The sequence below is a fragment of the Mustela lutreola genome, chromosome 15 (genome assembly GCF_030435805.1).
Source record: "Mustela lutreola isolate mMusLut2 chromosome 15, mMusLut2.pri, whole genome shotgun sequence".
In the NCBI taxonomy this organism is placed as follows: domain Eukaryota; kingdom Metazoa; phylum Chordata; class Mammalia; order Carnivora; family Mustelidae; genus Mustela; species Mustela lutreola.
The window spans coordinates 44,894,681-44,912,284 of NC_081304.1; the positions used below are offsets into that span (position 1 = coordinate 44,894,681).

General features: G+C 41.5%; 1 protein-coding gene across 2 annotated transcripts in view; it reads right to left on the minus strand.

Annotated features, from left to right (window-relative positions):
* Window positions 1-17,604, minus strand: part of YWHAE (tyrosine 3-monooxygenase/tryptophan 5-monooxygenase activation protein epsilon) — a 59,896-nt gene that overhangs the window by 10,647 nt on the left and 31,645 nt on the right. For both annotated transcript variants that reach the window (XM_059148400.1, XM_059148401.1), the window contains exon 2: window positions 1,621-1,820. In XM_059148400.1, the coding sequence (XP_059004383.1) occupies window positions 1,621-1,820 (200 nt within the window). The remainder of the gene's footprint in view (window positions 1-1,620; window positions 1,821-17,604) is intronic.

Genomic DNA, 17,604 nt, shown 5'->3' on the forward strand with positions numbered 1-17,604 from the left:
CACCCAACACACATACACATCTTGTTCTCTATTTTCCATTAATACACAGTAACACAGCTGAACCTTTTCAAGTTCTTCTTACGCCCTCTGGAACTTTCATTCCATTGTAAAGAATTCCCCAATCTCTCTTCTAATCTCATTCTGGTGCTGGGTTAAACTAGCTCTTTCCTGAATAAACTACCTCCCTGTGTCTTTTCAAGTGGCAATTACTGTAGGACTAAGACACCTTCTGAATTCTCCTAGCTCCCCACTATGACTGGCTGCTATTACTCCAAATGGCTGCCCCTTGGAAGCTCATCCTCTACATTCCAATTTCTAAGCCTCTGTCATCAGTGGATCTCTATATGCCTTTCATCCATATTCACAGCCTACCTCACCAATTCCTAGTATCACACCAAGGTATCACACCCATGTTCCTTTCAAAAGAGTTCCTGACCTCAACTACATGACCTTTTTTGTCAATATCCCTAACTGTGTTGCTTTATCCAGGAAGTCTTAAATTATTTCACCACTGGACTCTAACTTCCTTTTTATTTCTTTTATTCCTGTTATTCCTACTTAGGGACACATCAAGACACCCAGCCACTTGAATCTTTCATCTTCCCCCCAATTTATCAGTCCCTCTCTTTATTTCCTGCTTCCTTTCCTACTTAGTCCAAATCCCATTCCTGCTGAGACACCAAACTTTTCTATTTACAATCCATATTCTTGTTCCAACATATCTGAGCTTTAATGGACACACTGATATCCTTCTATGCGACCCCAGTTATGTTAATCAATCACTCAGAACTGTAGTTTTCCCATCTATAAAGTAGAACAATAACCTAGTCTTTACAGGGTCATTTAAATAAATACCCTACCTTGCACAATTACATATACTAATAAATATCTCTCCACTCAAAACAGTGTCCAACAGAGGTAGAGATAATTAATAAATGGAGTTTCTGCTCAGCAGGGAACCTGCTCCCCCCGCGCCTGCCTGTCTGCCTACTTATGATCTTTGTCAAATAAATAAATAAAATATTAAAAAAAAAAAAATAGTTCTCTACTTCTGTGGTGTTGAAAACTAAACACCCTCTACAGCTTCCAGAGAAAAATTCTTCACACCTCTTTCCTGAAATATTGTATGGCCTACCATAATCCAGATAAGCTAAAATGAAAATTCATTAAAATAGAAAAATGTTATTACACATGTATGCAACACATGTGCCCTGGGCTGTGATCCAAAATGTCCAAAACCGGGGTGGCTGGGTGCTTCAGTCAGTTAAGCGTCTGCCTTCAGCTCAGGTCATGATCCCAGGATCCTGGGATGGAGTCCCATGTCACAGTCTCTGCTCAGTGGCGAGCCAGCCTCTCCCTTCCTCTCTGCCCCTCACCCGACTCATGCACTCTGACTCTCAAATAAATAAATAAATAAATAAATCTTTAAAAAGATGTCCAAAACCTGGAGCACTTGGCTGGCTTAGTCAGAAAGAACATGTGACTCCTATCTAGGAGTCATGAGTTCAAGCTCCACACTGGGTGCAGAGATTAAATAAATAAAACTTTAAAATAAAATATCCAAAACAGATGCCAAGAAAGCATCTTTCTTTAAAGATGCCCAGGATATGATGATCTTACCATTTGCCGATATTCCCGAATCATTTTTAGTTTGTCTTCTCCTCCCTTGTTTTCTTCTTTCTGTTCAATGCTGCTGATTATTCTCCAGGAAGCTCTTCTAGCTCCAATCACATTTTTATATGCAACAGATAGGAGGTTTCTTTCTTCAACTGTCAACTCCACATCCATCCCTGCTACTTTCTTCATTGATTCCACCATTTCTGTGAGAAAAGTAAAATCAGATCTTACACAAATAAGTTTTGTTATACAATATCCCTTCACAATACATCTTTTTTTTCCTGTCAAGCTAGCGTAAAATGTCAAGAATCTTAACAAAAATACAATCATTGAAACTAGTATGAGTAGGGGTGCCTAGGTGACTCAGCTGGGCACCTGCCTTTCACTCAGGTTATGATCCCATGAGAGTGTCTGGGGGCTCTCCTCTTCTCCCCCGCCCCTTCTCTCAAACAAATAAATGAAATCTTTAAAACACGAGTTAAAAAAAAAACTAAAAAACATGTCAAAGAAAACAAACTAAAAGCCTAGAACAAGAGAATCGGTAATAAAAGATGTATGGAATCAAAACTTCATATACTTCAAAACTATAATTCACAGTATGGCTTGGAAAGATTTATCTCATTAAATAAGGGAATTAGGGGGGCGCCTGGGTGGCTCAGTGGGTTAAGCCTCTGCCTTCAGCTTGGGTCATGATCCCGTGGTCCTGGGATTGAGCCCCGCATGGGGCTTTCTGCTCCGCGGGGAGCCTGCTTCCCTTCCTCTCTCTCTGCCTGCCTCTCTGCCTACTTGTGATCTCTGTCAAATAAATAAATAAAAATCTTTTTTAAATAAATAAATAAATAAGGGAATTGGGGGGGGGGGCGCCTGGTGGGTTCACATGGTTAAGCATCTACCTTCAGTTCAGGTCATGATTCCAAGGTCCTGGGATTAAGCCTTGCATAGGACTACTCCCTGCTTGGCGGGGAGCTTGCTTCTCCCTCTCCTTCTATTGCTCCCCCTGCTTGTGCTCTCTTGCTCTGTCGAACACATAAACAAAAATCTTTAGGGACATTTGGGTGGCTCAGATAGTTAAGCCGCTGTCTTTGGCTCATGTCATGGTCCCAGGATCCTGGGATCGAGTCCCACATCAGGTTCCTTGCTCGGCAGGGAGCCTGCTTCTCTCTCTGCCTCTGCCTGCCACTCTGCCTGCTTGTGCTTGCTCTTTCTCCCTCTGACAATAAACAAAAAAAAAATCTTAAAAAAAAATCTTTTAAAAAATAAGAGAACTAGGAAGACACCTGCCCGTTTCCTAGTACAAATAATTGAGTTGGCAGTTTAGACAAAAATTAAAAAGTTACAGGCTCTAGGGGCACCTGGGTGGCGCAGTCATCTGAGTGTCTGACTCTTGCTTTCAGTTCAGGTTGTGACCTCAGGGTGGTAAGACTAAAGCCCCGTGCTCAGAAGGGAGTCTGCTTGTGTTTCTCATTCCTCTCCTTCTGCCCCTCACCCCCGCGCCAAAATCACTCTCTCTAAAATAAATAAATCTTAAAAAAAAAAAAAAAAAGTTACAAGCCCTGTTACAAAGTTACGATAATTTTTTAAAAAAATATTTTCTTACAAATAATTTCCCAAGTCAATACAAATAAACTGTAGTTCGAAGTCATGGGAGTAAAGAGCATTCATATAGGAAGCATACACATTTGGGCGTCTGGTTAGTCACAAACACAAACCAAACTTATCTTTGGTTTCCATCCTTCCTTCTTTAGAAAGGCACTGTCTACCTCCTACGAATTCAATTCATCAGCAAAACTTCTTATGGTTCCTATCTGTTACCACTAGGTGGCAACCAAAGAAAGGGGAGCAGATAAATCTTAGCCGATCCTCAAGTAAAGGAAAAAACAGGTAACACAATTAAAGTGAGTGGCTCAGTCATTAGGCGTCTGCCTTAGGCTCAGGTCATGATCCCAGGGTCCTGGGATCAAGCCCCGCATCTCGCTCTCAGCTTGCGGGAAGCCTGCTTCTCCCTCTCTCCCACTCCCCCTGCTTGTGTTCCCTCTCTAGCTGTCAAATAAATAAACAGAATCTTAAACCAAACCAAAACAAAAAGGCATCTGACTCTTGATCTCAGCTCAGGTCTTGATTTCAGGGCCATGAGTTCAAGCCCCACACTGGGCATGGGGCCCACTTAAAACAGGTGGCTCAGTCAGTTAAGCATCTGACTCCTGATTTCAGCTCAAGTCATAATCTCAGAATCGTGAAATGGAGGTCTCTCCCTCTGCACCGTCCACTATGCATGTGTGCATGATCTTTCTCTAATAAATAAATAAATTTTCTTTAAAAACTTAAAAAAAATAAAATAAAAACAATGCATGTGAATGCAGAGGAAGAACCAAAAACAGCTCAATGAACACTAACCTAATATATTAATGAAAACTATGCTTTCAGAAAAAACTAAGTGCTATATTACCATATGGTTCTCCAACTTTACTGATTCAGAATCTTTAGTACTAAGACCCAATGATCTGCATTTTAATAAGCACCCTTAGCATACATTAACACTCTAAACATAAGCAATACCTTAAGGTATGATGCAGATGGTAACTTTATGACACACTGCTTACTAGTTAAATTATGTGTAATCCCAAGGAAATATGTTTAAAAAACATCATCCTTTTGGGAATATCAGGAAACTAAGAGAAACGTTAAAATGGTAAGGTCTTTGGCAAATAGTTTGGTAGTTCCTGTACTGTTAGAACACCCTAAGATTCAGCAATTCCACTACTAGGCATTACCCAAAAGAAAAGAAAATACATCTTCACAAAGACTTTTTATACAAATGTTCACAGAAACTTTATTCAAGACAGCTAAGATGACAACCCAAAAGTCCATGTATACAATGGAATACTACTCAAGAACAAAAAATAAACCAAGGATTCAAGTAACATGGATGAGTTGTAAAATCATGCTAACTGAAAAAAGTCAGGCCAAAAAAGACTGATTCACTTTAAGTTATAGAAAATGGAAAACTATAAACACAGCAAATAAGTGATTACCAAGGTATGGAGGTGAAGTGAGGGGAGCTTGAGTGCAAAGAAAATGTGCAAATAACAGAACTGCTCTACTGCAGTGGTTCTACAACTGAACAGATTTATCAAACACTGAATTTTGGTTTAAAAACCAAAAAACCTTGAATAACCTAAACCTTGAATAACACAAGAAAACAGAGGGAGCAGACCCACCAAGCAGTCAGAAATCCAAGCATACCTTTTGACTCACCCCCGTCAAAACTTTACTAATGATCTACTGTTGACCAGAAGCCTTGCTGATAATTAACACCTATTTTTTTTATGTCATTTGTATTTGTATTATATACTGTATTCCACAATAAAGCAAACTAGGAGAAAGAAGTTGTTAGAAAATCCTAAGAGAAAAAATGTTCATGGTATTCACTGAAAAAAAAAAAAAAAATCTGTATTTAAGTGGACAAACACAGTTCAAACCCATGTTGTTCATCAAGAGTCAACTATACATGTAAAAGAAATCATATACAAATACTTTAATAAGGTGGATTTTTCTTTTAAGATTTTATTTATTTATTTGAGAGAGAGAGCGAGCACGTGCACAGGCAGGCAGAGCAGCAGAGTGAGAGGGAGAAGCAGGCTCTCTGTTGAGCAGGGACCCTGACATAGGACTGGATCCCAGGACCCTGGGACCATGACCTGAGCCAAAGGTAGACGCTTATTTGACTGAGCCACCAGGCGCCCCAATAAAGCAGACAGATTTTTTTAATGTAGTTCTGGAACATTAAGAAAAGACATATTGGGGGCACCTGGATGGCTCAGTCATTAAGCATCTGCTACAGTTCAGGCCATGATTCCCAAGGTCCTGGAACGGAGGGAACGGAGACCCAGACTACGCTCCCTCCCCACCCGGAAGCCTGCTTCTCTCCCTCCCCCTGGCTTGTGTTTCCTCTCTCACTGCCTGTCAAATAAATAAATAAAATCTTTAAAAAAAAAAAAAGAAAAGAAATATTGGGAAGTACAGTAGTAAGACCATTAATTCATTTGTGGAAGCCTGAAAGCGTTCCTTTTTTTTTTTTTTTTTTTTAATAGTCATGAAAAGAAAGTCTAAATTCAGGGGCAGTGAAGTTGGAAGGTAATTTCAAGCTCACTTCCATACTAGTTTGTATTTTCAAAAACTAGCAAATTAAACATTCCTCAAAAGTGAACCAGTAAACTTTTCTAAACTGGCCCTAACAAAGCAATTTAGAGAGTAACCTAGCTACACCATTAATCCTTTTAAACTTTAAGACTCTGCAAAAAAAACTATACACAAGTATCTAATACCACCAAAAATTTAACAGTATGACTCTGGGTACTATTCCAGATAATTTATATTTCCTTCACTTCTCTGTGCTTTAAAATTTTTTCAACATTTCTGGGGATGCCTGGGTGGCTCAGTTGGTTGGGCAGCTGCCTTCGGCTCAGGTCATGATCCCAGCGTCCTGGGATGGAGTCCCACATCGGGCTCCTTGCTCTGCAGGGAGCCTGCTTCTCCCTCTGCCTCTGCCTGCCACTCTGCCTACCTGTGCTCACTCGCGCTCTCTCTCTCTCTGACAAATAAATAAATAAAATCTTTAAAAAATTTTTTTTCAACATTTTTTTTTAAAGAGATTTTTGTTTGTTTGTTTGACAGCAAGCACAAGCAGGGGAAATGGCGGGCAGAGGGAGAGGAAGAAGCAGGCCACCCCCACCCCACCCCACGCAGAGGAGGGAGCCCAAGGTGGGGCTTGATCCCAGGACAATGGGATCATGACCTGAGCCAAAGGCAGACACTTACCAACAGAACTACCCAGGCACACCCAAATTTTTCAACATTCCAACCGTATTTTTACAATATGGGGGAAGAAGAGAAATATATTTAAAGCACTCAATACTACTCTATCCCAGATTAAATTCAGTATTCTCTTCATTTAGAAAGCCAAAAACAGAGGCGCCTGGGTGACTCAGTGTGTTCAAGTCTCTGCCTTCGGCTCAGGTCATGATCTCAGGGTCCTGGGATCAAGCCCCACACATTGGGCTCTCTGCTCAGCGGAGAGCCTGCTTCCCTCTCTCTTTCTCTCTGCCTGCCTCTCTGCCTACTTTTGATCTCTGTCAAATAAATAAATAAATCTTAAAAAAAAAAAAAAGGGGGGGGGGAAGCCAAAACCAAGGCATAAAAGACTATGGTACAACTACAGAAGCAGCAGTTGTCCAGTTTTAGTAAATAACAGCTTTACTGATCTGCAATTCACATATATAATTCATCCATTTAAAATGTAGTGATAGTTTCAGTATATTCACAAAGTTGTGCAACTATTACACAACCAATTTTAGAATATTTTTATCACTTGAAAAAGAAATACTCCATATCCATTAGCAGTCACTCCCCATCTATCCCCATCTTCATCAACCCTAGGTACCCACCTACTTTCATTCTATGGATTTATGTCCATTCTGGACATTCCATATAAATAGAACCATATGCAGGCATTCCTTGTTTTATTACGCTTCACAGAATCGTGTTTTTTACAAACTGAACATCTGTGGCAACCCTATGTGAAGGAAGTCTACTGGCATCTAATTTCCAATACCATTTGTTCATTTCATGTTTCTGTGTCAAATTTCAGTAATATAAATGTTGTGTTCTGACTGTTCCTCTGACCTGCCTGCCATTCAGTGCCATGTCATGTCTCCCCACCCTCCACTGTCCTCTCCCTCTCTTCCCTCCGGCCTCCCTATTCTGAGACACTACAACAGTGAAATTAGCTCAATTAATAACACTGAAATGGCCCCTAAGTCAAGTGAAAGGAAGTTTCACAGATCTCTCACTATAAATCAAAAGCTAGCAATGACTAAGCTTAAGGTAAGGAAGGTGTGCTGAAAGCTGAGACAAGCCAAAAGCTAGGCCTCTTATGCCAACAATCCTCCAAGTTATGAATACAAAGTAAAAGTTCTTAAAGGAAATGAAAAGTACTTCACCAGTTAACACAGGAATAGAAGCAAACAGCCCTATCATTAATAGGGAGAAAGTTTTAGTGGTCTGGATAGAAGATCACACCAGCCACAACATTCCTTTAAGACAAAACCTAATCCAGAGCAAGGCCCTAACTTTATTATATGAAGGCTAAGAAAAGTGAGGAAGCTGCAGGAGAAAAGGTCAGGACAGCAGAGGTTGATTCCTGAGGTTCACGGGAAGAAGTCATCTCCCTAACAAGTGGAAGCAGCAAGTGCTGATGTAGAAGCTGCAACAAGTTATTCAGAAAATCTAGTTAACATCATTAATGAAGGTGGTTACATTAACAGATTCTCAGTGTAATAGAAACAGCCTTATCTAACTAAGACTTTCAGAACAGAAGAAAAGCCAACGACTGGCTTCAAAATTTCAAAGGACAGGGCGCCTGATGGCTCAGTGGGTTAAAGCCTCTGACCCAGGGTTCTGGGATTAGGCCCCACATCAGGTTCTCTGCTCGGCAGGGAGCCTGCTTCCCCCTGCCATCCCCCCCTGCCTTCTGTCAAATAAATAAATAAAATCTTTTAAAAAATTTTTTTCAAAGGACAGGCTGACTCTCTTGTTAGGTAGGAGCTAATGCAGTTGGTGAATTTAAGTTGAAGCCAATGCTTACTGACCATTCTGAAAACCCTAGGCCCTTAAGAATTATGCTAAATCCAGGTGTCTGGCTGGCTCAGTCTGTAGAGTTTGCAACCCTTGATCTCAGGGTTCCGAGTTCAAGCCCCACACTGGATGTAGCAATTATTTATAAACACAATCTTTAAAAAAGAAAAAAAGGAATAAGACAAAATCTACTCCACCTATGCTGTTTAAGGGAACAAAGCCTGGATGACAATGCATCTGTTTACAACATGGTTTACTAAGTATTTTTTTAAAATCTATTTATTTTGGGGGGTAAGGGGAAAAGGAAGAGAGGGAATCCCAAGCAGACTCCCTCCCAAGTGAGGAGCCCAACATGGGGCTCAATCCCATAACCATGAGATCACAACCAGAGACAAAACCAAGAATCCAACCAACGAATCCAACCCAGGCACACCAGTTTACCGAGTATTTTTTTTAAGCCCACTGTTGAGACCTAATGCTCAGGGGGGAAAAAAAAATTCCTTTCAAAATATTGCTTCTCAATGACAATGCACCTGGTCACCCAAGAGCTCTGATGGAAATGGACAAGAGTAATGTTTTCACATGCCTGCTAACACAACATCCATTCTGCATCCCGAAGATCACGGAGTAATTCTGACTTTAAAATGTTATTTAAAAAATACACTTGAGAGGTGCATGGCTGGCTCAGTCAGCAGAACATACCACTCTTGATCTTGGGGTCATGAGTTCAAGCCCCACGCTGGGTGTAGAAATTACTGAGGAAGGAAGAGAGTAAGGGAGGAATTAATTTTGTAAGGCTACAGCTGCCATAGTCAGTCATTCCTCTGACAGATCCAGGTAAAATAAACTGAAAAACTTCTGGAAAGGAATCATAATTCGAGATGCCATTAAGAACATGACTGATGGAAGGAGGTCAATATATCAGTATTTTTTTTTTTAAAGATTTATTTATTTGACAGAGAGAAATCACAAGTAGACAGAGAGAGAGAGAGAGAGGGAAGCAGGCTCCCCGCTGAGCAGAGAGCCCGATGCGGGACTCGATCCCAAGACCCTGAGATCATGACCTGAGCCGAAGGCAGCGGCTTAATCCACTGAGCCACCCAGGCGCCCCAATATATCAGCATTAACAGGAGTTTGGAAGATGATGATTCCAAACCTCCTGGATGACTTTGAGGGCTTCAAGACCAGTGGAGGAAGTTCACTGCAGATGTGACAGAAACAGCAGAAGAACTAGAATTAAAAGTGGACCTAACCTGCGGCACCTGACTAGCTCAGTCAGTACAGCATGACGCTCTTGATCTCGGGGTCATAAGTTCAAGACCCATGTGGGATATAGACATTACTTAAATAAATATACTTTTTTTTAAGATTGTATTTATTTGACAGACAGAGATCACAAGTAGGCAGAGAGGCTGGCAGAGAGGAAGTAGGAAGCGGGCTCCCCGCTGAGCAGAGAGCCTGATGTGGGGCTCGATCCCCAGACCCTGGGATCATGACCTGAGCTGAAGGCAGAGGCTTTAACCCACTGAGCCACCCAAGCACCCCATAAATAAATATACTTTAAAAAGTGGACCTAATCAAAACCAAAATAAGATATATCACCTGTCAGAATGGCCAGTATCAAAAAACAAACAAACAAAAAAAGAACAAGAAGTAAGTGCTGGTAAGCATGTGGCAAGAAAGGAACCCTAATGCACCTTTGGTGGGAAGATAAACTGGTGCAGCTACTGTGGAAAACAGTAGGGAGATTCCTCAAAACATTAAAAACTGAGATACCATCATTCAGTTATTCCACTACTGAGCATTTACTTAAAGAAAATGAAAACACTAATTTGAAAAGACACATGCACCCCTGTTTATTGCATTATTACAACAGCCAAGACAGAGAAGCAACGAAATGTCCATCTACAGATGGATAAAGAAGATATATGTGTACAAATGTACACACATACACCCCTAAACCCTTACAATGGAAAATTACAGCCATAAAAAAGAATGAGATCTTGTCATCTGCAACAATATGAATGAACACAGAGGGTATTGTCCTAAGTGAAGTAAGACAAAGACAAATACTATATGGTTTCACCGATACATGCAATCCAAAAAACAAATGAACAAAAAAGCAGAAATAGACCCATAAATACGGAGAACAAACTGGTGGTTGTCAGAGGAAAGGGACGTTGATGGATGGGCAAAAAGAGTGAAGGGGAGTGGGAGGTATGCGCTTCCAATTTTGGAATGGGTTAAGTCACAAGGATGAACGCTACAGCACAGGGAATATATAGTCAGTGGTGCTGTGATAGTGTTGTATGGTGGGGCACCTGGGTGGCTCAGCTGGTTAAGCATCTGCTTTGGCTCAGGTGGGATCAAGCCCCACATCAGGCTCCCTGCTCAGCTGGTCTGCTTCTCTCTCCCCCTCTGCCCCTCCCCAACTGTGTGAACACTCTCAAGCTCACATGCATGCTCTCTTGCTCTCAAATAAAATCTTTTTTTTTTTTGGTAATATTTATCTATTAGGCAGGAAGAATAGTAGACAAAGAAGCCGGCTCTCCACTGAGCAAGGAGCCCAATGTGGGACTTGATCCCAGGACCCTGAAATCATGACCTGAGCCGAAGGCAGATGCCCTACCAACCAAGCCAAATAACAAAATTAAGTGGGCCTGAAGGTTGACCTCATGATAAAACTAACAACAAGAAGTTAGGTTGCTTCTTATGAATAGAGCAAAGAAAATGTTTTCTGGAGATGAATTTACTTAGACTTGGTTAATAAAGCAGCGGCAGGATTTAAGAAGCCCGGCTCCCAACTTTGAGAGGATTTCTACCCTGTGTAAAATGCCAACAAACAGCATCCCGTACTACACAGAAACAGCTCCTGAAAGGAAGTCAATCGATGCAGAAAAAACTTCATTGCTGGCACACCTGCCCTAACCTGCAGTAACCACCACCCTGATCAGTCAGCACACATGAACACAATGAACACAGAGGGAAGGAAGACCTTCCATCAGCAAAACTCTGATGAAAACTCACTGAAAACTCAGATATGGTTAGCATTTTTTAAGCAATAAAGTATTTTTAATGAAGGTATGTATATTTTTTTAGACATGATGCTATTGCATACTTAACAGACTACAGTATATTGTAAAGGTGACTTTTATAGGCACTGGCAAACCAAAAAATTCATGACTCGCTTTATTGCTATGTTCACTTTATTGCAATAGTCTGAAACCAAACCCTCAATATTTCCAAGTATGCCTGTAATATGTTGCCCTTTATAACTGGCTTCTTTCCCCTTAGCATGTCTCCATGTTCACCCAGAGTGTAGCACCTAACAATATACTTCACATTGTACATGGATATACCACATTTTATTTATACATTTTCCAGCTATTGGATATTTGAATTGAATTTGCACTTTTTGGCTATTATGAATAATACTGCTATGAATGTAAATTTATGCAAGTACGCGTTGAGGTCTCTTGGTATATACGTAGGAGTGGAACTGCAGGGTCATCACAGTAACTTTTTGAAGAAGGAACTGCCAAAATCTTTTTCACAAGGCATGCGCTATTTTTACATTCCTACCAGCAATACAGGAAGATTCTAATTTCTCTATACTCTCACCAACACTTGTTAGTTTCTTTAAAAAGGGGGGGGGGGCGCACCTGGTGGCCTGGGTGGCTCAGTGGGTTAAGTGTCTGCCTTGGGCTCAGGTCGTACCTCAGGGTCCTGGGATGAAGCCCCGCATCAGGTTCCTGCTCAGCAGGGAGCCTGCTTTTCCCTCTCCCTCTCCTGGCTCCCCCTGCCTGTGTTCTCTCGTGCTCTAATTAACTCTAATTAGCTCTAAATAACTAAATAACTAAATCAATGAATGAATGAAATCTTTTTTAAAAAATCACCTTATTAAAAAAAAATTTAAAAAATCACCTTATTGCATGTAAAGTTGTATATGTCATGATTTTGATTTCTTTGATGGCTAATAACCGATTATCTTTTCATGTGCAGTGTACTGGCCATTTGTGTGTGTTCTTTGGAAAATATTCAGACATTCTACCTTTTTAAACAATATTTATTTGAGAGTGAGTGAGTGTGTGCATACACATGGGGGAGGGACAGAGGAGAGAGAATTACAAGCAAACTCCTCAGGGACCTGGATGTGGGACCATCCAAGGACCTGGATGTGGGATCATCCCAGGATCCTGAGTTCATGACCTGAGCCAAAACCAAGAGTCACCAGGCACCCTGCTTTGCCAACCTTTTAATTGGCTTATTAGCCTTTTTATTACTGAGTTGTAGAAATTATTTACATTTATCTATTTACTTATTTATTTATGAAGGAAGGTATAGAAAGATGAGGGGAGAGAATCTTAAGCAGACTCTACTCCCAGCATGGAGCCTGAGGTCATGACCCTGATCATGACCTGTGATCAAAATCAAGAGTCCAGTGCTTATCCAACTGAGCCATCCAAGGGCTTCGGGAGTTACTTACTTTTAAAACCTTTTAAAACCCGAACTAATCCTCCTCTTAGTCCCTCATCTTCAGGAATCTCTCCATTCCTAAAGGTGGTAGATTAAAGGAGAGGAGTAGTGTAAGTCAGAAAAGGAAAGCATTTCTTACGATCCCCTAGGAATTCTATACCAATTTGCACAAATTACAACTATAATGAAACTCTTATGAAAGCTCTGGTGTCATCCTTATTACCCTTTTAACACCAGCAACAGAAACATGATTCTAACTATAACTTATCCCAAAACTTTATATGAAAGCTCAGATTTACCCAAAACTGGCCACACCCTCAAAACCACCATCAGTAGAGGATTAATACAATTATATTCACATAAAATTCTCAAGGTAACTAGTATTTCATAAAATCTTTTTTAAAAGATTTTGTTTATTTATTTGACAAGAGAGACAATCAGGGGGAGCAGCAGGCAGAGGGAGAAACAGGCTCCCCACTAATAAGCCCAATGCAGGGCTCGATCCCAGGACCCCAGGGGATCATGACATGAGCCAAACTCAGACGCTTAACTGACTGAGTCATCCAGGCACCCCTCATAAAATCTCTGCAACAACTATTTTATCAATGTAACCTAAGCATTTCTGGGATGGAGGATGGCCGTCATATCTGTTTGCCAACAGGTATGATCACAACTTAGATGATCCAGAGAACGAAGAGTCAATGGCTACATGTGGATGCACAGGCCGTTTGTTACAAAAGTCTGTGCAATAAAATTTCACAGGGGACTTCCAATCAGTTTGGAGACAATCGGTGGCTGGTTGAAAATCACCAGTTACAAGAATTGTGAAATTTATAATATCCACAACTGAAAAGACATCTTAATCAAACGTACTAGTAAGCCTGTTTAGTTCCAGGTCATTTCCCCTTCACTGTGTAACAGCCCTAGTTAGACATCCATTACATTAAACCAGCTTGCCTCTATTCATTACTGCACTATCCTGCCAGAAGGAGAGTCCCATTGTTTTTCATCCTGACCTTAATTTAGCTTTGGTTCTTGGTTTTGCTCTTTGAAGCATTTGCGTAAATACATTCATTCAATAAACTCATTGAATGAGTTAGGGAACTGTTCCAAACATTTGGCATGTATTAACCCATTTACTCTTCTCAATGAACCTTTGAAGTAGGTAGCAGTATTATCCCCATTTTATGAGGAAACTGAGGAATATGAAAATTAAACTTGTTCAAAAATCACAAATTCAGTAGATTACAAACCCAGACAATCTGACTCCAGAGCTGTACTCTGATTTAATCACATTACCTCAAATCAGAGTATGTGAATTCCTCTAAATGGGGGATCTTTTTTTTTTTTTTAAATTGGAAGTGTAACTGACAGGATCCTTTGCTTTTACTTTTTAAATATTTATTTATTTATTTTTAGAGAGTGAGAGGGGGCACAGATGCAAGCAGGGGGAGGAGCAGAGGAAGAGGACCTCATGCAGACTGCCCACTGAGTGAGGTGCCTGGCCACGGGGCTCCATCTCAGGACCCTGAGATAGGACCTGAGGCGAAACCAAGAGTCAACCAAGAGTCGGACACTCAGCCAACTGGGACACCCACCCAGGCGCCCCAGGACCCTTTGCTTTTCTAAGAACAGATGCAATAAATGCTTGCAATGACAAGAGACACAAGCTTAGCACATTAAAACATGGTTTAGTCCCATTTAAAACACATCTTTTCCACCAAGTTAACCCTCAACAATTATCTCCAAAAAGCTTAACGCCAAAGCCTACTAGAGCAGATACTCCCATGCCAATAGTATTTCCACATCAACATCCCAGTAAACAGCCTTCTCCCAAAACCGTCTCTGACAGCTGGTAAAGCAAATCTCTGCTGAGATTCAATACTCTTACAATATTATAAAGACAAAGTACAAATCTACACAGGGTGTGTTTCCACCTATTAGACTGACTTTAAGTTACCACAAAGCCTACTTCTACAGTTCCTAATGAGACCCAGAGTCAGGATGGAAGCAAACTGTTCAGAATCAGTCTTGAGAAAATGAGCAGGCACAGTACTGGCTGACAGAATTAATGTACCTTGTACTCAAGAAGCATACAGGGTTGTAACCGTAATTACATCCAACACAGAAAAAATATTGCTGTTACAAATTGTAAGCCTGACTTTAAAGACAAAAAGAAAAAAATTAAGGCTGAAAAACTTGCCTCAAGCCACATAGCTAGTAAGTGGTAAAACCGTTCAAACCCAGACAATCTAACTTAAGGGGCTGAACTCTTAACCACTACACATTCAACTAACTTTCCAAGTGCTCACAGAAACAAATCCTTAAGTCCAAGGACACGGAGAGTAATCGCCCCGAGAGAAAAAAAGAAAAGGGTCAGAGCACCAGACACTGATTTTAAAAGGTTCTATCACTCAAAGTTCTGGAGGGATCTTTGGTTTGCTTTATGTAAAGGTCAATCAGTTGGCCAATGACCCTTCCTCTGCATCTCTCTGAATCAAACTCAAACCTCTTTTCTGTAAAGCCTTCCTGTGCCTTCCAATCCATGTTCACATTTCTCTGTATTGAGGATCAATGCTTTTCTCCCCATCAAATATTACCTTCCTAAAAAAAATTATCTATAAGGGCATAAATGGTGTCCTCATCTGTATATTCCTAAAAGAGCACAGTATCAAATGCCACAAAAGGCACATAAACATTTGGTGAAAGAATAAAGATGGTTAAGACAAATTATGTTAAATAAAAGACTGACAAATATATTCTGGTGGCGTTGAGTGAACAGGTCAGAGGTAAATGAATCTTTAAGGATTCCTCTCTAGGTAAGACCAGAGTCTAAAGTCCTTTCTCAGCAGTTCCAACAGACCCGTTTTTACTGCACCCAGCATAATTTAGCAGAAAATTTAGTTGTATTTGTCCCTAAAGAAGTCCCCTGAAACCCAATAAGACCTGAGGCCTGTCCATTAAATATATAAAGGAAAATTTAATTGGGTCCTATGTTAACACACTTTGGTAACGTGCCTATACAGTCAAATAATATCCCCAATTAACAGGGTACCGGGGTGGCTCAGTCAGTTAACCATCTGACTTGATTTCAGATCAGGTCATGGTCTCAGGATCGTGGAACAGCGCCATAGGCACTGACCCTGAGATTCTCTCTCCTCTCCCTCTGCCTCCCCCATCCCTCACTGTTTAAAAAAAATAAAAAATAAAAAATTAACAAGACTAAACTATATACAGAGATTTGACCTTGAATCCCATACACCAAATGACTAAAGGAGAACCAAAACCACTTCGTAATTTACAGGAGTCCAAGCATTTTTTTTTAAAGATTTTATTTTTATTTATTTGACAGATCACAAGTAAGCAGAGAGGCAGGCGCAGAGAGAGGAGGAAGCAGGCTCCCTGCTGAGCAGAGAGCCCAATGCAAGGCTCGATCCCACGACCCTGGGATCATGACCTGAGCCGAAGGCAGAGGCCAACCCACTGAGCCACCCGGGTGCCCCCAGGAGTCCAAGCATTTAAGGATATTCCAGGAACCTGGTCCAGAAGCCTTACCAATTCCTCTGCTATGGAAGGAATAAGAAAATAGAAGGCAGAAGGAATAGGACTGCAACTTGTCTTTTATACAGGAAAGTGACTGGCGGGTGTAAAAAAGGAGGGTGGGTGGGAAAATAAGCCCATCAAAGCTATCTATAACAGAGGGTTGAAAAAATGCCACTTTTCCCCCATCAAGAGCCTCATTTAGACCAAAAGAGAAAAAATCCTAGCTCTTTCTTTAATAGACAAAGGGGGAGCCTGGGTAGCTCAGTCCTTAAGTATCTGCCTTCTGGGGCGCCTGGGTGGCTCAGTGGGTTAAAGCCTCTGCCTTCGGCCCGGGTCATAATCCCAGGGTCCTGGGATCGAGCCCCAAATCGGGCTCTCTGCTCAGTGCAGAGCCTGACCCTCTCTCTCTCTCTCTCTCTGCTGCCTCTCTGCCTACTTGTGTTCCCTGTCAAATAAATAAATAAAATCTTTTAAAAAGGGGGGAGGGCGCCTGGGTGGCTCAGTGGATTAAGCTGCCGCCTTTGGCTCAGGTCATGATCTCAGGGTCCTGGGATCGAGCCCCGCATCGGGCTCTCTGCTCCGCAGCGAAGCCTGCTTCCCTTCCTCTCTCTCTGTCTGCTTCTCTGCCTGCTTGTGATCTCTCTCTGTCAAATAAATAAATAAAATCTTTAAAAAAAAAAAAAAGTAGGGGCGCCTGGGTGGCTCAGTGGGTTAGGCCGCTGCCTTCGGCTCAGGTCATGATCTCAGGGTCCTGGGATCGAGTCCCACATCGGGCTCTCTGCTCAGCAGGGAGCCTGCTTCCCTCTCTCTCTCTCTGCCTGCCTCTCAGTGTACTTGTGATTTCTCTCTGTCAAATAAATAAATAAAAATCTTTAAAAAAAAAAAAAAAAGTATCTGCCTTCTGCTCAGGTAGTGATCCTGGGGTCCTCAGGAAAAGTCCTACATTGGGCTCCCTGCTCTGCGGGAGGCCTGCTTCTCCCTCTCCCACTCCCCCTGCTTGTGTTCCCTCTCTCATTGTGTCTCTCTCTGTCAAATAAAATAAAATCTTTTTTTTTTTAAGATTTTATTATTTATTTGACAGACAGAGGTCACAAGCAGGCAGAGACGCAGACAGAGAGAGAGGAAGGGAAGCAGGCTTCGCTGCGGAGCAGAGAGCCCGACGCGGGGCCCGATCCCACGACCCTGGGATCATGACCCGATCTGAAGGCAGAGGCCTTAACCCACTGAGCCACCCAGGTGCCCCTAAAATAAAATCTTTAAAACAAATAAATGACTAAGAATGCATACTGGGGCACCCACTGTGGAAGACAGTATGGAGGTTCCTCAAAAAAGGTT